The 24137-nt window shown below is 41.6% G+C and overlaps 1 protein-coding gene across 2 annotated transcripts; it reads right to left on the bottom strand.

Annotated features, from left to right (window-relative positions):
- Nucleotides 1–530: 530 nt before the first annotated feature.
- Nucleotides 531–18934, bottom strand: RPP30 (ribonuclease P/MRP subunit p30). 2 transcript variants are annotated; one of them, XM_031610382.2, is made up of 11 exons: nucleotides 18734–18914; nucleotides 17906–17961; nucleotides 17536–17592; nucleotides 16741–16815; nucleotides 16122–16193; nucleotides 11832–11921; nucleotides 9704–9820; nucleotides 6146–6175; nucleotides 5700–5737; nucleotides 4470–4549; nucleotides 534–2486 (listed from the first exon to the last, which is right to left on the bottom strand). In XM_031610382.2, the coding sequence occupies exons 1-11, from the start codon at nucleotides 18813–18815 to the stop codon at nucleotides 2380–2382; spliced, it is 804 nt and encodes a 267-aa protein (XP_031466242.1). In that variant the 5' UTR covers nucleotides 18816–18914; the 3' UTR covers nucleotides 534–2379. The 2 variants fall into 2 exon arrangements, with proteins under 2 accessions (XP_090001335.1, XP_031466242.1); XM_090145209.1 differs by lacking the exons at nucleotides 5700–5737; nucleotides 6146–6175 and having other exon boundaries at nucleotides 531–2486; nucleotides 4470–4556; nucleotides 18734–18934.
- Nucleotides 18935–24137: the final 5203 nt, after the last annotated feature.

Raw genomic sequence — 24137 nt, 5'->3', positions numbered from 1 at the left:
TGAATTTACAGAAACCCCATAAGGAGCAGGCAGAACAAATGCCTATTCAATCTGCAACCAACTACCCTGTGCTGAAGCAACAGATTTAGACAGATGAGACTTTTCACACAACAAGCACCGTAATTTGTGTCACCTGAGAACACATTTTTTTTCCATAAGAACCACGGTATGTCTCTGCTTGCAATCCTCCTCTGCAAGCTATTATTTCTGTACTTGTTTCTGCACAATCATCTGGACATTGGGAGCATATCTTCCAGGAAACAGGAATTACATCAGTGCTGGCTAACTCATCTTGACTACCTTAATAACTGAGCAGCAGTTCAGTGCTCCTGGAAACTGGAGACAAATAAACTTTCCACACAGTTCCAAAAGCACTGTACCTACTTAAAGAGCAAAGATGCAGATGTTACATTTTCTGGATGAGGTCAAACAAGTGACAAAGAGGATATCTTGCATTCAAAAGCTTCCTTCTGCATGCTAGTTACAAAACAACTCTCCTCATGAGTCTCTGGCCAAGGCATCGTAGTACAAAACTCATAAAAGTTACACTGAACAGGCACATTTCCAGTGCTTCTTTATTTGGTTAGAACCTTACTTTGGAGGCAAGTCCATAAATAAAAAGTCACTACATATAATATCAATTATATCGGTATTATATCTCAATACCAATAATAAAACACTCATATCATGATGTCAGCCAGTAAAATAAAACTAAAGGACATCTATTTTATTGCTTGATGAATGATGCAAAAACTATTGTGACTTACACCAGCATTTTATAAAACCATGACCCTACTGAGAGCTCTGTCAGCTACTAAGAGCTCAGAGATAACTCACCGCAAGGTTTCTGCGGTACTTTACACGTCACAACTTGTGCTTCTCAGCTTGTTGTCAGATAGGAATGAGAATCGCAGAATCATTAAGGTTGGAAAAAATCGCTAAGATCTGGTCCAACCATCCCTCAACACCAAGCCCACTAACCACACCACACCTATGATTTTCTTGAACATGTCCAGGGACAGTGAATCCATCACCTCCTGGGCAGCCTATGCCAGTGCATCACCATTGCTTCTGAGAAGAAATTTTTCCTAATATCCAATCTGAACCTCTCCTGCTGCAAATTGAGGCCATTACCTCTCATTCTACCACTGTTACCTGGGAGAAGAGGCTGACCACCACCTCACTATAACCTCCTTTCAGGGACTTGTAGGGAACAATAAGGTCTTTCTGGAGCCTCGTCTTCTCCAGACTGAACAATCCCAGTTCCCTCAGCCCATATTACCTGTGTTCCAGATCCTTCACAGCTTTGTTGCCCTTCTCTGGACATGCTCCAAGGCTTCAGTATCTTTCTTGGAGTAGCATGAAATTGAAATATTGGAATATTCAGAGTAAAGGTGGCACAAAAGCATCTCAAGTACAGCATCTTAAGTAATTTTTATATTGGTCAAAAGAGAAATTTCAGTCAACAGTTGGAAGATGTCTGAAAATGCCTCAATGATTAGAAATCTGTTATGACTGCTTTTTTGGATTAGATTTACTGAAGCACTAACAGGAAGGAAAGCTGCAAAGTCAGGAGGCAGCAAAACAATCTGGACATAAAAGACATGATACAGTAAAAGTTGTGTGACATGGAGACTGCTCAGGCCTAGGTGAGACAGCTGTTATGCTGCAACTGCACACCATGCTGAGTACACATTCAGGATAACCTTGGGCTCTTCCTTCCAATCCGTGGCAAATGTCTCATGTTACTGTTTGGCTTTATGTTGGGATGGTTTGATTCCAAGGACAGAGATAACCTTTGTGCTGTGTGTCTAACAGGTTGATTTAGTCGCTGTTCCTGTGATACAAACTTGTGATTTCTCCTAGCAAACAACAGATGCTGGGATTGTTATAGTTATTGATCACAAAACAGAATAGAGAGCAGATAAAGTTTTTACTGCACAATTATTCTCTCAAGCCATTTAAGGTAAACTTTACTGACTCGTGGTTCTAAGGTTTTAAAATATGTCTCTGTACTAAACTTTAGGTACTATAGGAGTGAGTCTTTATAGTCATGCTTTCTTGAAAACATTTTTAATTAAAAAAAAAAAAAAAGGAGTGCAGTTGACACAATGTTTCTGCCTTAGGGGTACTTTCTATTGTGCAAGTTCACTGATTCCAGAAGACCTAGGACAAGGTGACAAGGGGGAGTGATTCCCTCCTGCCCTTGTCCAAAAGCCCAGCAATAGGATTCCCACAGAATTCCTCACTTGAAAACCAGAAAAATAATTCTTCTTCAGGCTAAAAAAATCAGTAAGTGAGGAACCAAGCCAGCTGGAGGGTGAAGGAAGACTCAGCCACTGGTTGAAGACTGTATGGAGGCTCCTGTTGACAACTGGCTCAAGCTTGAGTCTTAGCCTTTTTGCAGGCTGGCACTGTTTCTTCCTCCTCAATCTTGTGAAGCTTCTTCACTGTGTATACTACCCCACAGGCACTCTTCCGAGTTTCTGGAATATACAAACAAAACTGAATTACCTCAAATAAACCGACACTAATGCACTTAATGCATTGCTCACTGCAATTCAGCATGTTTCACAGCCAGCCACGCAGCACACACAGCAGGTAAGCAACCTGCATGGGCAGAACATAGGACACACTCAGGAAACTATGGTTTCCATGTAGGACATATGAGGTTGGGTGCAGAAATAGAGCAAGAATGAGGGAAAACTGAGGTCTGCTGGGACTCGGGGGGAGAGAGGGTGGGGAGGACATGCTTGAAACCAAAGGAAAGCAGGCTTCATTAGTTCCATATTCACAGAAAGACATGTTCTTGAACACATGTCAAAAAAGCATTTCACTATTTCTGAGCAAAACAGTGTTCTCAAATAAAATAAACAAACATTCACATACTTCAGGGTTCTTAAAAAGGCTACACTGGCACAGCTATACTGGCAGAGGCTCACATATACATACCAAATAAGTGGCTTCATAGCATTCAACCATATTTTATTTACAGAACTCTTGGCATTACCATATCATGCTGCTACTCATACGTTTGCCAAACACCCAGTAAAACCAGTCCAATTTCAGAACCACTAGTATAAGGCTTCTCTGCAAACACTGCAGATTTGAGGTAGACAAGGCTACTAATAAATACTCTTGCTAGCAAAGTGACTTTGTAAGAAACTTGCCTAAATATACTGATCACCTGCTCTACTATTCTTTGGGGCACAGGAAAATTACATCTGTTTTTTTTTTGTTTTTTTTTTGTTTTTTTTTTTAAACTTCACAGGTAAGAATAATGAAGGTCTTGAGAAATTCCACATAAACTGGAGAGAAAATCTTCCAACACACTGTCACTATGTAGATGAGTAGTGTAGCAGGCTGGATGACCCTGTTCATAGAAATGCACTCTTGAAAAGATTAAAGCTACTCACTGTGAATTACAGCACATTAAAACTGCAATTCTACTGAAATAACAGATACCAACCAAATTCTACTATGAGTTTGCAACTTAGACAACAGAAGTTGTTAAGACGACTAGAACCTTCCTATCCAACAAATCTTAGAAGAAGCAAAAATTAACAGCTAGATACAAGTACTTGGTGACAAAATTAAATTGCTATTAGAATTCAGAGCAAAAATCTAGGAACACCAAGAGCCAGCAAATAAGCACGTGAAAGTGAGGTTAGAGAAGGTGAATGGAAGGGCCACAGAGCAAAGTGAGGGTCTATATTAATTGCTAGAACACGAACTGCTATCAGGACATAAAATAAAACCTTCTGATTTCTGTAGGGGGGCAAAAAGCTAAATTTCTACTTTCTTTACTATTAAAATGGACAAGTATAGAAGAAGAAAGCTACTGCAAACTTCCTCTGCTGAGTATAAGGAAGCAAGTTTTGTTTCACCAAAACTTAAAGTCGTGGTACATCATATGAAACATCTCCTCCTAAGCATCAGGCACATGGGACTTCAGATTTTGCATCAAGTTTGAAATGGTCCACACCAAAAAGTGAGCTAGTCAGAAGTAGACCACATAATGAAGTATCAGAGAAACAGCAATGACTGCTTCTGTGGTCATGCTGCAAGAGGGTAAATGCAAGAAAATCTGGATGAATGTGTTCTGAAGTCACTGATGTAGTTTCTGCTGCTGTCACAGATATGAGCATTCAACTCTTTCTGAAACAAACGGTATTTTCAAAATGCAGGAGAACAGGCAGATCTGTGTTATAGCTAAACAATTTACATATCTTTTTAATGTGGTTAAGCAAGTACTCCAGTACAGACAGCACTACAATTCAGCCAGTGATTTGCTAGCACAGCAATCATCTCTTGCTACAGAAGTTCCTTTTCACACACTGAACAAGGGAGGAAAAACCCCAAGCTGACTTGCTCTCTGTGGTCTCAGACCTTTTGGAAAACATGCACCGGCATGAACTTATCTTAACAAATGCAAGAACTGTTTAAGTTTGCACATGCTTTTCACTTACCTCCATGAAGCATGGTGGCTCTGCAATTGGTGGACACGGCTGCCTTGGCTTCGCCTTCTGACAGGCCAAACAGCAAACCTCTGTCACCTTTGTTCAGGATCAAAGTGCACAGGAAGGAAAAAAAGAACAAGGAAGACTGTATGACAGATTTGCTTACTCTACAAGTAATTGGGAATTAGCAGCGCTGTAACTCGGAGTGACATTTTGCATAAGGTTACCCAGAGGCAGAGACCTGAGGCACACAAATCTCCCGGCTGCAGTTCCCCAGGAGCCCTCCTGGAAGGCTCCTGTCAATGCTGCTTTTTTCCAGACAAGCAGCTTTCATTTGAAAACAAAGGTCTGTCAACACAGGAATCTTTTTATTTAGAACGTAGAATCAAATAAAAAGCTACCCCCTTGAAAAATTCAGCTTTGTGGGAAAGGGCACTGTCTGATACAAAAGCATTGTGTTGCAAAATTCCCAGCCACCTTGAATAGGGATGACACCAAAATAGGTATGTCAATTTGAGTTAAGCCTCACTGCTCTTTTTAAGAGGGAAGGAGATGTTACACACAAAATCCAGCCCGTAAACCCTCCCACACGGTTCTCACGACTCAGAGCGCACACGTTCCCTTTGAGAGGCAGTCTGGACACACACCTGGGGGCGGGGAGGGGGAAAAACACATGTGAATTCCTGAAAGAAAGGGAGAAATGATGCTCTCTATCAAAAACACAGTCCTTTACTTGACTGTACATATGGAACTAAGGACTGAAAAATTAAGAACCAAAAGTAACTAGTATTAAGATAGGAACCTTTTTTTCCTAAATAAAAACATGATTTTATGGCTTCTTCTATCAAAGATTGAGTGCCTTTGAGATCAGAATTAATTTCTGGTTTGGTCCACAGTGCTCGCCAACTTCAAAGTTTTCTTATTCTAAGATCTACGATTATGGGTTTTTTACTCTTTTTCCCCACTTACACTCAAGACAAATACCAACACATATCACAATACAGAATTCACCTGTAACCATTCCCAAACATCACTATTTACAGCAACAGATCATGTCGCTCCATGACCAAGAATCTGTGTTGCTCCTTCCACACCCACGCTGCACTCTGATTCATTGAATTAGTCACCAACAAGCATCACTGGGTAAAGTTCAAGGAGAGCAATGGATGGAAAATCTCAAAACCAATTAAGTTTTGCATGTTACTATTAACTACCATTTCTGACTTGGAAAAAGGATACAGATTAGCCACATCGTAAGGACCTCGTAATTCCAGAGGCTAAAACAAAACAAAGAAGGTTGGAGGCTGGCAGAACGTGAGCACGTAGGATAGAGCTATTTACAGAAGCAGCCATTCAGGAAGGCAAAATTAAATGCTACATAATAGCAAGCTGCTGAAGATGCACTACAACAATCAGGAAAATACCAGTATTTTGCAAAACAGAGTCCCTCCCTGTGAAGAAGACCGTCACAGAAAATACCATAGCAACAAAAGCAAAGCAAAACAAACAGACTAAAAAAAAAACAACCACACAATTCTTTAGTAAAACAATTGATTAAAAACATACAAGGTAGAAATCTTAAAACTTTAGTTATATATTAACATGTAAAAATTGTCATTTTAAGTATTTTGAGCTGAAAATAAATGCTCAAATTGTTTCCACTTGAACAAAAATTCAGGACTTACTCTTTCAGCTGCACTAGATATAACGATGTTCTGGAAAACACAAGAGAATAAAAGAACAAACATTCATCTGTCAGACAGCATCAAGACATGGAAAACTTGCAAGCAGCAACAACTTCATGAGCGTTGGCTAAGTTCAGGGTGACAACACAATTAACTGTGAGTGTCCAGTGCACTCAGATGAACAGAACTCCAGCCACATATATAGACATTAGTTTGAGGAAACAAATAAACCCAAGCTATCTCCCCAGTATCTACAGAGAGAGAGCCACAGGGACAAGTTCTTTTTTGTAGCTATAATCCTCACCACAAAGAGGTCTGAGCTGAATGAGCACTGCACCTTTTAGAGGCCTACAGCCAAGAAGTATAAATCTTAGTGATGATATTAAACAAATGTATCTCTTATAGGGGACTTTAAAGGGACTTGAAGGGAAAAGAAGAAATGCAGAGTTGTGCACACTGTTAAGTTAAATACTACTGCCTTTGGTGACTGTAGCTGAAAGGGACAGGGAGCAGTCAGGCACAGGGTGAATGCTGAGCATTATACTAAGGCAGGCATGGATGAACTTGTAAGAGAATCCCAGGATCCATCCCCCAGATGCAGCTTACAAACCACGGCTCTAGGCAGTCCGACTCCCAAATTTTCAACCTACTATTTGCGTTGCAGTAAAACCCAACCCTATCATGTTAGCCTTAATCAAACTCATGCTGATGGAGCAAACCAGTCTGCAGTCAGGTAAAGGCAGCCAATTTACACCATACATCGAGTTTTCTCAAACCTGCATCCCCATGGAAAGCACCAGGCAGAAAGACACCCTCCTCCCTTCACTCCCAAATGCTTTCTACAGAACAGGTACATGACTGCTCAGGGGCTGGCAGATAGCACAGCTCAGCTGCCAGTGCTCTTCTAACGTTAAACCTCTAAGGATGCTCACTCAAGGGAAGATTGTTTAGTGCAGGTGGAAACTGCAGCAGAAAAAAGATTCCACACACTTTTTAAAAAATATATATATATCAAATAAAAGCTTTGGGGATTCCTGCTTGAGTGGGCGACAATGAAATTGGTACTGAGGCAGCAGAAGACTTTCCCTCTCTGACGTCAGTACCACCAACACACCACACCACCTCCAGTTACATGGTAGGGCTTATGATCCCTTTCCAAAGTACTGCTTCACTCGTCCTACTGTCCCCCCAGCAAAGAGCAGGACAGATGTTGGAAGAAAATGCTCTGTGCACAGCTAGAATTCAAACCATGAACGAGCTATTTGTATGGAAATGACTGCACTGTGCACACTGTGCCCAAGTTTCCTTATGTGTTGAGAAGGAAAAGAAGGGGCTGAGAACGCTGCACAAGCATAAGGAAAGCCAGAAGCAGAAGCAATTCGTACATCAAAGTGAGTTAACAGTAAAGAGCCTAAGACATTTCCTTCTGTGTAGTTCACCTTTAGAGTGACTGTACTACAGACCTCAAGGGTGCTTTTGAGCTTCATTGGTGCTGACTGTGAGAGTTCACTGTGAAAATATAAGTCTGCTGCTCTTAGCTGTAAAAACCAATTCCTGTCTTCTTGACTCAGAAAAGCTCCCAGAGCAGCTATGCCATCTTGAACCCATCCCTGCAGGACTGTGGTTCACTGCTGTGTACTGGAGACATGCCCTGGATGATTCAAAGCTAACCGACTTCCAGTTAGAAGTTAGGATTGGTAAGAAGGGAGGAGACAAGCAGACGAGAAAAATACAGCTAGCAAACAGAGGAGAAGCAGGCAAAGGCAAATCCAAGGAAAGGGCTAAGGGAAAAACTCAAAGGCAAACCATTATTTCCTCAGGTAAAAAAGAAAACAGCTGTTCAGCACACTGCTCTGGATGCAGTAAATAACGCTGCTACCAAAACACAGAATGTGAAGGACTGTGGCTATATACACCTTCTGTCTGACAGGGCAAGCAGGTCCCTCCCACATTCCCTGCACATTTTAAAATATTCTAGGGACTCTGCTGAACATCAGCTCCTTGGCCAGTAAGTTCCCAAAAGTTTCTCTGTGCTACTGTAATAGGAAAAACAAAAGGATCCAAAAGCTGCTACAAGCTCAGCAACTGTAAAAAAGTGTACAAAAAGATGTACAAAAAGCTGTATAAAAGATGACTGATGTGCAAAAGTGCCAATGAAAGCAGCCCATGGAACAACCTCACCACATCTTGGTAAAAAGAGCCTTTACATAACTGACAGAGAAACTGCCAGCAAGCACTAATAGCCTTCTCTGCTGACCCACAAGGTAATAAGCCCAGAAACAAAAAAAATAGGCAAGAAACAGTGACAAACTAGTCATCCATTTCTAGCTCTTCCAATGGCTTACAACAAATCACGGTGTCCAGCGTCAGTTTACCTCCCACACACAAATGGTGTATTAAATAGACACGTGCAGAAAGAAAAGGCTCTCGTACACAGACCAAATGTCTCACTCGCTCTGTGATGCTAACTCAACCTGTGCAATACAAATCAGCAACTGAGTGAGAAACATATCTTCAGCTGCACATAGGAAAGAGGAGAACTGGCAAGGAGGAGTTCTACATGTTTCTGCGTGCACGCACCTTTTGTTTAAGTCAGTATTTTGTGTGATTAACCTCCAGAGCTAGGCTTCTCAGGAAAGAGCACGTTAAGTGCTCATTTTTTCTGTAGCTTAACTCATCTGTTTAGAGACTCCTGTCCTATAAGATAGGTCATCACTCCCAGGGGGAACTGCAATACTGACGATTCTGCTTTTAATTGGCCTCCCAAGCTCTATATCCTACTTCAGACTGCATCTGCAGGGTAATACCAGTCTTGGCTTCTCTAGACTAGCTAGGTACAGCAAAAGCCCTTCCTAGTAAGAATGATGGGACTTACAATCTCTTTTAACTCCAATATGTACTACTATACGCTTCCCTTTTAAAAGCACGCAGCCTGAGAGGACCCACATAGCAGGCAGCTTAGACTGATGGCCTGAGAGGAGGTGAGGTATGAAAGCAATGGAGTACTGGCATCTCAGCTGCAAGGATTACTTCTTCCCTCGGTTTCAGTAGCAGGGAAGAATGCAGTTGATCTGATTTCAGCAAAACCTTGGCTTAGAGCCAGCAAGCTGTTGGATCTGTTCTCTACACTGGGGATTTCCTAGCAGTTAAACAAACAGGATTTCTACCTTTTTTTTTCCCCCATGTTCAAGGTATGTTTTCAAAAAAAGTGCTTTTGGTGAATCAGAACTTTGAAGCGGGGGATTTTAAAGAGATGCGTGGATTTCAGTTCTAGTGCAAACTTTTTCCCTTTTGTTCTGGGTATTACATACCAAAATAACAGATAGGTTATTTTGAAAAGAAGAACCAAGTAGTTTGACAACTTAAGAGGACAGCATGCAGAAGTGCATGGCTGGAAGTATCTGGAGCCAGAATAATCGTGTTCTTGTATTAGTAGTCAAAGATTCAGTCAGGCTTCAGAAACCCTATCATCAACACTCATTTAAAATGGCTCAGTCTCTGCAACTCCAGAAGAATTTGAACCGAATTAATTAACTTGCTTTCACTTTGAGAGCTTACCTTTCCTTTGCAGATCTGCATCAGGCTGATTGCATTTGAAATTGTGTATCTTCTCATTGTGGAGTCTTTGATGGCAGGCGTGTAAAGAAGTTCAAAGTAAATGCCTCGATCTATTGCCTTCACATGAAAGAAAGTGAACAAAAATCAAAAGGAGAGAAGCAAAACAATCTAACAACCACTGACTGTTATTGATGCAATTTATTCACAGTTTAACTGTGTTACGAAAAAAATGAAGGAGAAACTGTTCCAGCAGGAATACAGCATCATGTGAAATGCAGGGAGAAAAAATTTCACTGTACACCAGTTGTGTGTCTTGGGAGGATAGAAAGATGAGGTTTAATGAGCAAAGAAATAACACCTATTTAATAGTTGTAATTGGCTTTCCACTGTCTCAGAGAGGAGAAGCAAGTAACTACTGCTGATCATAAACAGCTGATCCCAGAAACTTCCAGGACTCTCCTCCTCCTGTTCCACTGCTGGCGATAAGCAATAACACTGCTTTCCACAGCAACCACATCTTGCAGATGAGGAATTCGTCCTTGCACAAATGTAGCAGTGAGGTCCTATCTCCTCTCTCTCTCACAGCACTGTGCTGCTATTTGTGATCATTTTAAAGAACAGCAGGTCACAGTAAAGTTTCCAAATAGCAGAACTTAGTGTATATTCAGTTGCTTTAACATTCTTTGCTGTCCGTGAAAGTACCTCACCAAAGCCCTTGTATTCTTGTTTTCTCAAACATACAGAGAAAGGCTGAACAACTTCCTGCAGGATACACAGGGTAAAGACAATGCCAAGCTAGGAGCTCCTCATTCCATGGCCTATAATACATTTGCACAAAATGCTACTTTGTGCTTCCACTCATATGATAAAACATTACAATGCTAATACAGTAAGAGAGTCCAGTAATTGAATACAGATGGAATTAACCCAGCCGTAACAGCTGCATGGAAGCTGAGTAGAAGGTATGTGCATTTTAAATGTTTTACACAGAGCTAGTCCAACATCTGCAAACAAGAAGAAAAGACTGCATTTATCAAAACCAAAACGGGTAATGGCAATACATCCATCAATTTCAAGATAAGGATACCTTTAACCTCATCCCTGCTCCTCCAGCTGCCAATCAGTCTGCCTGTCTGGCATCAAAACAACCAAATCTCACTGCCTGAGGATGCACAGAACCAATGTGAGAGACTGCCTTGAAGCTTGGAGAGTGGAAGATGAGAAACAGCTTGTGAGGAAAGTATCTCCTCACCTGGGTCAGCTCCTAGAGTTTCAGGCAGCGAGGGTACTTTCAGACAACATTTCATACATTTTTATTCCAAATGGAATACTATAATACAGACAGGGAATCGCTACTTTTGTTCTGTTTCAGGATTGATTCTGGTTTATTCTAGGTCAAAGTTTCTCTAAAAGACAGAAGCAGGATTTCTAACCAGTTCCAGCGTTAAATCCTAAAGCACTAAGGACTATACCAGCCAAGAATGTCCAAGCAGAACAAACCTTAACATAAACTTAAAGGAAAACACTGGTTCAAGCAACCACATGTTCAGATTAAATTTTCTGCCAAATCACCTACAGTAGGCAGAATTATATTAATAAAATACTTGATACGGACAGTTAGCTTGAATCCCACAGCAGGTATTGAGCAGTCCCACATTTGGTTTACTTCCCAAGACATTCCTTTGACTAAGTAGGGATTCAATACACCACCCTCTGAATATCTAACACAACATCCTTCTCCACTGTCATTCACATTCTCCCATCTTTTAAATTACAAGACTGTTTATCTGACACAGCTGTATCCCTTCTGGTTTGGGAGGCAGCTTTGTCAGCAATCACACTACATCTCACCGGCTAGCACAGCAGTAGACATAAGGTTCTGTTTCCACTCCTTGGAAACACCCTTTCTGTCTTCAGAAGCAGAGGACAGAAAGGAAAAAGAACAAATACACATCACTGCATATTAAATACTGCAAGTGGAGGCCTTGAAGTGAAGGACATCTAAAACAATACATTATGCAAGAAAATAAAAAGAACCACTTGAATGGGAATGGTGAAAAGGAAACTGTAGGGAATTCAATTCAGACTGACATTTAATAGAAAAAAACCAATATAGTTGTCAATTTACCATATTTACAGGAGGCCTTCGGAAGTAAAACGGAAGCTTCTCTGTTACATTTATACAGACCAGATCCACATCAAGAGTTGTGCAAGCAATCTAGAGCAAAGAAACAGGAACAGATTATTAGATGCGCCATTTCGTAACACAAGAAATGTCTCTCCAGAGGCAGTTCAGTTTTGAAATGAAGTACAACACCTTGTAGGTGTGCCAACAAAACAGCAGTGCTCAAAGCACACAGCCAGAGCACATGGGGCTAAAAGTCACAACCCTCTTCTCACTTACAGAAGAGCTTTTCCAATAAAATAATGATCAACTCAAAGGCAAAACTTACTCTTTATTCTTATCTGACATGGGACATACAGAAGCAATGCTGTTTTTTGGTAAAAGAGCTCACAGCTAATAAAGGACCCATCATTCTCTAATCCCATCATTCTCCCAGTGTTGCAGCTGTTTAAGTACTTTTACCAGCAGCAACCAAGAAAAGACTGAAACAGGAGAAGAATTTTAGAAGTGATGAGTTATGCCACTTGCCCAGTACTGGGTCCATGCCATGGTGCCTCACTTTCCTGTCTGGATAAGAAAGACAACTTTCTGAAAACCAAGCCTCTGGAGGAGTCTCAAGATGGCACCTGAGCTCATGGTTTAAATACTTGGCTTTGAGGTCACACCACAAATCATATCCTGTATTAATAGAGAAGGAATGAACAAAGGGTGGAAAATCTCCACACTGACACATACAGAAAATTAAATGGACATAAAAGCTAACTCTTGATTTACATATAATCTCATGCACACAAGAGTTGTAGGAATTATATATGTCAACCCTGTAAAGATGATTACACAGGACCAGATTAACGCCTGTAAGCAGCGTTGTAACAAAGAAGATAAAGCATGTTGAACATGCTCAAAAGGAATTTCCAATGTATAGAGGAACTCTCCATACTCAGAAACTTGACATCCACTGCTTCAAATACACCTGGGCCAGGTGCCAGTTCTTCCTCCCTCCTCGCACCTGCATGAAAGCAGTGGGGCTGCAGTCCCACGGCAGGGCTGCAAGACTGTGACACTCCACTCTAGCACAGAGCTCTGCAAACTTAACTTTCCATGGTCTGTTCATGAAATCTGCACAGACAGGAGAGCGGAGGTCCAGCTTTAGGAATGTTTCTTACCTTAACTGTTGATACAACTTCCTTTAAACTGAACTTTATCTTCACACCCTAACTTTATCGACTCTTCGGCAGAATACAGGTTGAATATACTACAAATACAAATCTGAAATGCAAGTTTAGCTGCACAATAGCCAGTTTTAATCTTATCCTTATGTGAAGTACAAACTACCACCTAAATAGAGGTGATTTACAGGAGCTTGCTCAAAGCAGATAGCTCTGAATCATATCCTAGAAAACATGCCAGTGAGACCATAGAAAATTCAGGAAGAGAGAAATCCAAGAAAAATGGAGAGCAAGAATACATACTAGAAGCAGGCAAGCTGCCCTGTGTGATGAGAAAACAAGCCCTCCTAATCAGTTCCAGAAACAGTGGAAAACACTTTTCCATTTTAAAAATTATGTGCAATGGAAAAGGAAGTGATCCAAATGCCAGGATATCTACAGGATTCCAGGGACAAGAAGAACTCAGAAAACACCACTGAGAAAAAAAATAATAATAATCAAGAGTCACAATTTCACATAAGGAGGAATTTCTGAACTGCACAGGAAGTTGTAGAGGAGATTTTTCTAAACATCCCAAATCCAGCCCAGATTTGGCTCCTGGACAAGTCACACTTGCAGGTAGTTTAAGGTTATCCAGCCTCCTAAAAGGATCTGAACAAAAACTTCATCCAGAAAATGCCATGCAGCAGTTGGACAGCCCAGCACCTGCCTGGCCTCACCACAGGCAAGAGCCCCATCTGCTGGGAAACCACAGCCAGCCAGAGACAAACTCACCGGTGCTTGGATGGCCTCAAGACAGACAGGTTTGCTTTGGCAAACATTTTACAAATAAACTCTGAAATTTGGCTTTGCAGTATATCCTCAGACTTGCATAAGCAAGATTTTGTAGATACTGGTGAATCACTAATTTCCTACAAACAATAGGCAGAACTAATATTTTAAAGATTTGTTTCATTCATATTTTCTTTTTAAAAGCAACAGGCCAGACCTCAATAACAGCACAGAGCAGGCATCCCAGTTGCAGCCAAAACCAATTCTCCGTGGGAACCTTAAATTAAGAGCATGTCCTACAATTATCTCGGCAAACACAACTTCCTCGTAACCCCAAGGATACAAATTATTTGTAGAATTTGAGCACATTTTTCAGCACATATCACTACCTGTCTCAGTAACAGGAAAGCTTCCTTTGCGTGTGAGAAGAGGGAACTGACTATTTGTAGGCTGTGCTAAAACTAAGCCCCAACTACAATGGTCACATATGTCTTCTATAAACACATGAAAAATCCTGTCCTATGGAGAACAAACTAAGTGCCAAATCATTGGTAAGAAAGATGATGCTACTGAGGCAATACAGTTACCAACAGCCAATTTTAAAATAAAATTTGTGGTGCAAGACTCAGCCTAGGAGGTTTTATCCTTAAGAATGAAAGATTCAGGTCATGAGGAGCCATACATGCATCCTGAGACTCCATGTGCTTGATGTTCCCTGTTGATACCTCTACAAACCTCTCCACACATACTTAGAAAACTTAAATCTTTAAACAAAAGACAAACATACAAATCTGTTCTGTACGTGAACGTATAAGGAAGATGTCCTTCACCTTATGCTGTTTGAAAGAAACACATCTGGCTTCCTCCCCAGGTAAGAGAGTTTTTAGCATGACAAAAATTAAGATAGTCTCATTACAATCCTGCTTTCTTCCTATTATGCTGTGTTCCATCCTTACATCCCCCAACTTGCACTGACAGTGGAGGTTGCCACGACCCAGGTGCGAGACCATGTGCTTGGATTTGCTAAACCTCATGAGGTCCACCTGGGCCCAATGCTCAGTCTGCCTAGGTCTTTCTAGATTGCATCTAGGCCTTAATGAAGTCCAGACAGATAACAGCAGTGGCTCTTCCCTCATTCACTGATGCACTTATATCACCATAAAAAACAACAAGGTTGATCAGGCAAGATCTGCATGCTAGTTATCCCATATTACCTCTCCTTCTCTTGTATGTCCCTTACCATAGCTTCCAGGAGGATCTGCTGCATGACCTTCTCAGCACAGAGGTGAGGCTGACAGGTCAGTAGCTCCCTGAGTCATTCTTTCTACCCTTTTTAAAAATGGGTGTGACATGCCTTTTTCCAGTCACCTCAGAACTTCACCTGACTGTCACAACTTTTCAAATATCTTTGAGAGTGGCTTGGCAACTATGCCAGCCAATTACCTCAGGACTCTTGGATGCATCTGGAATAAATCACAATAATTTTATGCTGTTAGCAGAGCCCAAAAGAAAATGATGGAGAGAAGTGAAAAGTCTCTTGGAAGTCTTTTGACTCTTGCACATCCTCAGGAGTCCAGAGTCTTGCAAGAGAAAAAAAAAATCAGTCAGAAATGAGTTTCATTAAGTTGTCACTGTTACAATTAATGCTTAAGTTCTGCTTCTTTAAAAGCTCACCTCCTTTTATAGCCTCTTGCCTTATACTTTACAAGTTTTCAAAAAGGAGAGGAAATAATTTAAAAAAAAATCAGAAAAATATAGTTTTAATGTTTCAAAAATAGGCATTCAGCAGAACCAGAAAGTAGCTTTAGCCTAACTGAAAAACAAACTCAGCTTCTTGACAACCTCTCTTTGAAAGTAAATTCTGGCATTCCTCCAAAGAGATTCCCGTTTGCAGTTGGTGTCCCAGTGCCTTTTTCAAATTGCACATCTGCTTACTGCCTGCCAAAGGCAATACAGACAGATCACCTCTACCAACTCTTCCAATTCACCCTTAAAGATATGACTTAGGAGCTTGCAATAGGTCAGATGTGTCACAGTCTTGATTATTGTTTTTTCCCCTTTTGCAAGAAAAGCACTTTGACAAGAAATTGAGCTGAGCATTTGAAAGCAAGTCAATCAGATCACTTGCAGATGTTTAGGACCAACTACTCACATCAAGGCCCTTAACCCTCCTAGGATTTCTCCCAGTCTTTCAGTCTGTCCACTAACCACCAGAGAACCTACGTCATTTAATTAGCTCCATGGCATGGCTATATAAAATGGAAAACAAAATCAAAACAAAGAATGCACTCAAGCTATTCCAAGACACTGATTGTTAGTGCCAGTTCCAAAGCAACTTACAGATAGTACTTACATGGAACAATTTCTCCGTCTTTGGGAATACAGCTATGATGTCATACAATCTTATATTTGTAGATGTAGATCTCTACAAAAGGAGGAAATGATTACTACCTTGACTTCTGGCGGGCAACAAATGTATATACAAAGATTATAACCAAAATAATAATAAGAAAATCCCCTCACCATTTTCAAGCACTAAAACAAAGCCAATAATCTAATTAAATAGTAGGTCTCTACTGTGAGCAATTCTCTGAAGTCATTTTGAGGCCTTTCCCATCCACTTACACATATCTTTTGTCTCAAGCACAGCCCCACAAATAGACACAGGGCTCACTCCTGGTATTCTAGTGTTCATACAGAAGTCCAGAATTCAAATAAAAGAATAAAGGAACAGAACTATTACCCCATACTAACAAGTGATCAGCACAATCACATCCAGTTTCATAAACCCACATCCCCTCATGATGCTTCAGATTCTAAAGATCTGATCTGAGGAATCAGTACTGAGTATCCTATGAAATCCATTAAATCCTTCCCTACACCATTCCCAAAGTGACATTCTTTCATTGAGAAAAGGAAATTAAAAAAAAAAAAAAAAAAAAAGGAAAAACAGATACACTGAAGGTACTTACCAAGAGATTACAGTGGGAAGGATCAGAAACAACAAGTGTCAGACGGGTTAAGACTTTAAGTCTTTTAGATGTCCCCTATGATGGAAAAATAATACAAGATTAAAAAAGCTACAAAGCAAAACTTCGTGGCAACTTTCACCCTCTCTACTATAAAAAGAAAGTTGTGCCTTGCACCAATTCTTGCCTATAATAATTTTCTGGAAGTCTGTAGGTATTTTTCCCTAATATACAAAAAACACACATTCTTTATATTGATCTTTTGGGTATTGTATCTGTCCTTCAGAAAGAAAGGCTCACTGTGTATCTCTGAGGAATGGATCAATTGAAAGGAGAAAAATTGAAAGGAGGAAGAAAGAAAAAAACAAAACACCATATGGAACATACGAGCATGCTTTATTAATACCACTCTGGTTTTCCAGGGAGGCCACGACTGCAAGCAAAAGCATTTCCTTAATTAACATACATCAGAGTTGGTTCACTACATCCAAATCTTGTTCATCAAATCCAGGAAGTAATTTCCAAACTTCAGGCTCAAGTTCAGAGAATTACACTGCAATTATTCAACTACAAGATTATTCAGAATTCATGAACAGCAATTATAAAGAATAATTTTTGAAATAAAGAACAGAGCCTCCTCCAACATGAGTGTTAACATTCTTCCAATGTTGGGAGTTTTAAGAAACAAGCAGTGGACAAATTTCTCATTTTTTAACAGGCGATGAAAAAAATATCATGTGTAAACACGCAAAGGAAAAAATGCAGCTCAGTAAAACAACTGGAACCCAATAAACACACCTGTACAATAGGCAAAGACGGAAACAGCTCCGATGGAGATACCGGCTTGGCTATTTCCTTAAAAAATAAACAAAAAAAAAAAGTTATCCAAAATATAATGGGATGTTTAGAATGTACACAGAAGTTGTGTTCCAACTCCAAAAATAAGTTTGCCATGCTAACAAAAGTATTTCCTAGGGACAATTCACAGACCATAGTAAAAATTAACTCCAGGGCAGTAATACAGACTTATAAAAATCGGAGTTCTGTTATAAATAAAAATACAAATACACTTCATTTAAGTGAGTATGTAAAAACAAAGGGAGGAGGAGCAGCACACAGATTTATGAGAGCAAATGCATCACCAACAAAGAAGCTGAACTGAAATTACCTGTTTCTTTTCTTTAAAATCGATGATGTGATTAAGAGCGACTGCAGAATATCCCACTAAAGAAGTGAACACATTGTGAGCCTGCTTTGTTCAGCAAGTAATGGAAAGAGACAAGCAGAAAACTGTCACACGCTCATTATTTAAATATCTCAAAATTAATAACGATGTGCACATTTACCTTTCACGGTGAACTTTTCTGAACGTTAACTCACCAAAGATGTGTCTTAAGAGCACAAATTTCTTTTAACACAACCCAGCCTCGACAACGCGTCCTCACTGACTGACAGCGACGGGGGCAGGGACCGCACGGCCAGCGCTAGGGCACACACGGGGATGCACAGCTCCCAACGGGAGCAGCTGGGCAGGCTGAGGTGTGCTTGGGAGCCTGGTGGGCAGTGGGGTAAGCCAAAGGCTGCCAGGTCCCGGCTCTGCATCGATAATAAAGCTGCGCCTTGCAACAGCAGCAGATTGGAAGGTGCTTTACGAGGGGAGACGTGACCACGTCCTGTCCGTGGTGGACAGGACTAGAGGAAGCCGTGAAACCTGTGCTGAAGACCAGCAACCCTGGAAGAGGATCTCTCCGCAGAGACTGTAGAGTAACCGAGATGTTAAAAGCGCTGTTCAGACACGGCACGGCACGGCACATACCCCGCGCCCTACGAGGGGCAGAGCAGGACCGGCGCACGCCCCGTCCAACCCCGCTTCTCCAGCCTTCACGCCGCTGCCGCAGACCTCAGCCAGCGCCGTCCCCCAGCACAGCACAGCCCCACCACTCCGGCCTCAACAACACAACCACCCGCTCCCAGCCCGGCTCCCGCCCCGACTCACGGTGCGCCGCGGCCTCCAGCAGGCTCTGCACGGCCTTCCTGTCCGCGCCGTGCGGCACGTTCAGATCAGCGAAGCCGGCCATGCTGCGCGGCGCAGGGCGGAATCAGGGATGTGGGCGCGGCCGGCACCGCCCCCGGCGGCCCGGAGCAACATGGGGCTCGTAGTTCTGCTGAGGGGAGCAGGATAGGCGCCGGCCCGGCAGGCGGGGCTCTGGGTGAGATGGGTGTGAGCTTTCCGGAGCGCCTGAACGTGTCCGTGAACGCTGCGCTGCGAGCGGAGCAGGCGGGCGCTCGGGATGCGCGTGCTGCCCAGCAGGGGGAGCCGCGCTTCTGCTCCTCCAGCGGCCGGATCGCCTCCTGCCGAGCGCTGCTCCTGCGTGCCGGGAGAGGAACCGTTCCTAGTTAAGGCCGTAATTTTCCTGCGTTAACTAAAAAATGTGAAATAAAGTCCTAGGCTGATGCGTCCCTAGATTCCCGAGAGATATTCCCTAAAATGCAGAAGCGCTGAACAGTTCTAGTGGACCGCAACTCACATACGCTTTGACTTCGTAGCGCTGTTGCAAAACTCACTCATCTCATGTTATTGCTGCTAATCAGTACGGCACGTGTGAAATACGGGTGGTAATGACCGCCTTTTGTTGTTGTTTGGGACAGGCCAAAGAGTTTATAAGCTCCCTTTAATCATTGGAAGGCTGCAATGAGATCTCCTTGAAACCTTCTCTTCTCCAGACTGAACGAGCCTACCTCCAGAGAAGTGCTCCAGCTCTCTGAGCGCCTTCATGGCCATCCTTCTGACCCACTCCAACAGCTCCACATCACTCCTGTGCTGGGGGCCCAGGCTTGGACACAGGGCTCCATATGGCGCCTCACAAGGGCAGGGCAGAGGGGAACAGTCACCTCCCTCTCCCTGCTGCCACCCCTCTTTTGATGCAGCCCAGGATAGAGTTGGACTATGGGCTGCAAGAGCACACTGCTCATATCCAACTTTTTGTCCATCAAGACTCCGAGTCTTCCTCTGCAAGGCTGCTCTCAGTGAGTTTATCTCCCAGTCTGAATGTCTGGGGTTGCCCCAGCTCAAATACAACACTTTGAATTTTGGCCATGTTGAACCTCACTAAGTTTTTGTGGGCCCATTTTTCAAGCCTGTCCAGGTCTCTCTGGAAGGTGTCCCTTCTATGTTTCAGCAAAGGAGTTCTGCTTTGGCCTACCTGTGCCCGTAACATGTTTCCCATTGGGACAGCCAGAGCTGCTTCTCTGCCATTTATCTGAAGACACAGCCCAAATGGTCTTCTCAAGGCTTTTCTGTTAAGTGTGTGAACATGAGAGAGCCCAAAGCATCATTTCGAGTCTTCTTTGACAGTGTATGATAGAAATTGATTTAATTTGTCTAAATAAATGCAAGAAGAAATCCATAAACATGTATCAATTATTTTTTGAATGGCCCTATTGGACTAATGTTCAGAGACATTAAACAAGATTAAGCAGCATTTGTGTCTGGCAACAGACAATCAAAACAAACCTTTCCTCGAGGCACTTAAAATGGAGAGCACTTAAACAGATCTTCATCAATCCTTCAGAACTCTATCTCTGTGATGGCCCTCCCAGCATCGCATACCATCAGTTACTTATGCACATCATTGTGCAACCTTATTTCCTCCATTAGCTACTTGGATGTTAACATTTTTGTTTAGACCAGCCCCAGTGAACTACTTAAAACATAGCTGTGATCCTCACTGTCAGTCACAAACTTCGAACATGCTTTGTTTCACCTGTATCCTGAAGTCCTCCTAAGGCAGCCAGTTTTTCTCCCCTCTGGCTATGTTTTTCACACCATATTTAAATTTTAGGGAAGAACTTCTCAAGTCTTATGAAGTGATATTCTTCTAATGTGCCTCCAGTGGGCATTCCAGGGTAGCAGCTGTCATATAAATATATGTATATATATATGTTTCTTTGGCTTTAGTTCTGCATTTAGCATTTTAGGGGAGCTGAAGATATTTGGCATCACTTATCTTAGCAACTCAGTAGCTTGAATCTCAGAGTCACTTTATTCATAACCTTCACAGTTTTCTTCATAAAGCTGCAGGCTGAAGTTTCAGGGATGAGAACTGTTTTTCAGAGTGATCAAGAATTTCTAGAATAAATTTCATTGCAATTGTTTTTCTTCTTTTCAGCTGGCAGCTTGCTGCTCAATTTGCTGGTTCCAAAAAAGGAAGACATCACTTCACATTTATTTTGCTCGCACAGGTGCGAGTATTTATTTTGACAATGATAAGAAAAGCCAAAGATGTGAATGGTTACCTCTCTATTTCACTGCCACAGAGTGGGGATGATTTATTTTCACAAAGGCAAGAAAAGACAGAAAAGAAACTGCAGCTGCAACATCTTTGCTAGAAGTTGGACAAGAGCGTTATTTGTTAACTACATGCTGGGAATAAAAATCAAGGTTCCAATAATATTTGTCCATGGAATTTTACCCAGCCTGTGATAAAATATTCTAAATATTTTGACAGTGTAGTTCCCCAAGGTAGAAGAAATGTGTACCTATATTTTATTTATTATTCCCAACAGCAGGTCTTCACCAGACCTATATTGGTTTCCAGGAAAAGAAGATGAAAAGGAAAGAAAAAAATATACAACAGGCAAATGAAAATGACAGTTTATGAAGACAGACTGGATCAGGCAAGGAAGGACAACAAGGGAGATGATAAAAAAAGAAGGGAAAATAGCAAGAAGAAAAACCCTCTTTATTACATTTCATACTCATGCTGTGGGATGAAAAGGATCCAGAATTAAATTGCTTAAGAAGGAAAATGTAGCAACACCTTTAAGATTTTATGTTAAGATGAGCACAGATCTTGTTTTCCAGATACAGTTTGTGTGGGGGAAAGAGTTACTAAGCTGGGCTGTCAGTGCTTTCTCCTCTGCTCGTGGAGTTCTGCATGCTGCAGTCCTGGACCCACTTCAGGCAGTGGGCCATGAGCTAGCAAGACTGCTGTTCCAATGGACTCTGTGAGCAGCATACCCTCAGAAGAGGGATGAAGCATCCCGAATATAGTGTGAGTTCTTTTGTCACAGGCACTTTCATAGAAACAGACTGGCCTCACCAAATCAACATGTGCTGGTGACATTTTATTTCCTTTATTTCCTCCAAACGTGTATCTTATCTTAACTTACCAACACGGCAAATAATTGGTATAAATACCTACTGTTGTATTTTATGCTCTGTATGAGTCTTAAATTCTGGAGATGTTCTGTGGCTTTTTAATATATTTCCCTCCTCTGGTGGAGAAAAAAAATATATATTATTTTTGGAGGGAAAAGAAATTTTAAAAAAAAAGCTTTAAAAATCAAAGAAAAACTTCAAAGAAAAATCAAGAGCAATGTCAATAAGTGCATGAAAAATGGTGGATGAGAGCCCTACAACAGAGTTGGGAGTACACAGAAATATGAAGAGGATTTTATAGGTAAGCAGCCTAAAGTACTCAAAGGATAGTAAGCTAAGCTGTGACAAATGGATTTTTTTTTTTTTTTTTTTTTTTGAAGCCTAATTTTAGTGAAGAGCTAATATCCTGAAAGGGGAGAGAGGTTTCACAAATGTCAGCTTGTTCATGACAGCAGTCAGCCAACCATAGGTTTAATTTCTGTATGTTGTTTGGTACAACAGTCAGAATTTTTATTTAGGATCACTGAAGACAAAAGCAGAATGTTGACTTGGAAGGATCAACTTCTAATGCTGTATGTGACTGATTTTAAATTCATGGAACAGATGTAGTCCCATGGAATGAGGAATGCTCTCTGCTGCCACAGGCACTGGGGATGGGAAAGCCTCTGAAGCACACAGGGAAAGCAGTTCACCAGAGTCAATCCTGGAAACTTGGATGGTTTTTCTAAGTGTGCCCCAGTGAAAAGATTTCAAGGAAAAGATTTTAGAGAGGCACCGCAGCTTCATCTTGCCAGTGTTTTGCCTTTTTCTGTGATAGTACATTACTTCCCTTTCTGTTATAGGATATAAATCTCTTTGACTTCAGTTGGCTCGTCTTTTCAAAGATAAGATTAAGAGAGTAAACACAAAGAATGACTGCATGTAACCTTTGAGAAGGAAAGAAATCAAGCAATTAACTTCTAATGTATTGTATGGGGACTTGATACAGAATAAAAGATGAGACTTTTACCCCCTTTTAGGTTGAGGTGGGTACGTATAACACGCAAATGATTGTGTGTATATTCCTCTGAGTAAACTTTCCAGAGTCATGTTCCAGAAGGAATCCATGAAGGGCTGTCAAAAGGAATGAGTGTTTAATGAATTGTGTCAACACATTTGCAGGAAGCCCCAGATTATAATTTGCTCTGTAAAGTGACATTTTAAGTAACTGAAAAATTGCCTTACAGCAAGTATTAAACTGCATGATGTTATCAGTCCCTATGATATGAATCTATTTTAAACAAAATTTTCCCAGTTCCGATCTCAGATACTATTTTAGAAAAATGTATTCTCACAATGAGGAAATAATCTCCTTTCTCCACACTGCCTTAACGCATTAACTTATTTTGATGTGTCTTTGCCATTACCAAAGATTCATTTTCCTCTTACTATTTGCTTAGCAGGGGAGGAAGGACAGAGGCTCTATCACCTGAAAGGTAAGTCATCTGCAGCTCTAGGTTCAGGAATATGCTGTGGGCAGTTAAACAGGGAAGGATTTTATTGCGAGCGGAGACAGTAAGGCAGCTAACACTGAAGTGCTGGAAAAGTCTGAACAGGAAAACACTTTTAGCTTTGTAATAGTCAAAGAGTTGCCCAGTAAGATCTCACAACTTGAAACTTGCTTATTTTATGATCCTACTCAAATCAAGATGTGGGGGCAGCAGGGAAAGCATGCATCTGAGCTGCCCAGTGCTGCTCACTGCTTGAGAGATACTCTGACCCTGGGGAGCTGCCTGCACTCACACTGTGCCACGGCAGCTTCTCCCCTCACCTGCCCCCCAGCCCTTGGTGGGGCTCACAGGAGTGGGGCCAACACACTGCCACACATGTTGAAAGACCTGTTCTGAGGTTAAGGCGATGCTGACAGAATGGAAGATTTCATTAAAACTGAGAATGAGAAGTTTGCTGTGGATCTGTGGTAGGAGTGTCAGATGAATTTTATCAGATAGCTGAGTAGTTACCAGGTCTTTCTTCAAAGCAGGATTTATGGCTGCATGATGTCAGCTCATTCTTACTGCTGGGCCACACAAACGGTTCTTCTCTCTCTGTTTGCATGCTAAAAATAGTGCTGCTGTGCCATTACCTCCAAGAACTCCTCTCAGATAACAATGACATTGGTCAATGGTTATGATCCATCTGAGGGCTGCTGTGTCCTCTGTGTTGTCTAGCTCCTGTCTTGGGTTAGAAATATATAAGAAGC

The sequence above is a fragment of the Phasianus colchicus genome, chromosome 8 (assembly GCF_987193195.1).
Source record: "Phasianus colchicus chromosome 8, bPhaCol1.hap1.1, whole genome shotgun sequence".
NCBI lineage: Eukaryota > Metazoa > Chordata > Aves > Galliformes > Phasianidae > Phasianus > Phasianus colchicus.
Note: the sequence above shows the minus strand (reverse complement) of the source record. Positions and strands in the feature narration are given on the sequence as shown.

Bases quoted from the DNA above. Each gene is read 5' to 3' on its own strand.
- RPP30 (XM_031610382.2), bottom strand. From the start codon at position 18,815: ATGGCCGGCTTCGCTGATCTGAACGTGCCGCACGGCGCGGACAGGAAG. The intron at 17,593-17,905 runs GTAATTTCAGTT...TTATTTTTTAAG, and splicing joins ATTTTAAAGAAAAGAAACAG to GAAATAGCCAAGCCGGTATC. The intron at 11,922-16,121 runs GTAAGTACTATC...TCTTTGCTCTAG, and splicing joins AGACGGAGAAATTGTTCCAT to ATTGCTTGCACAACTCTTGA.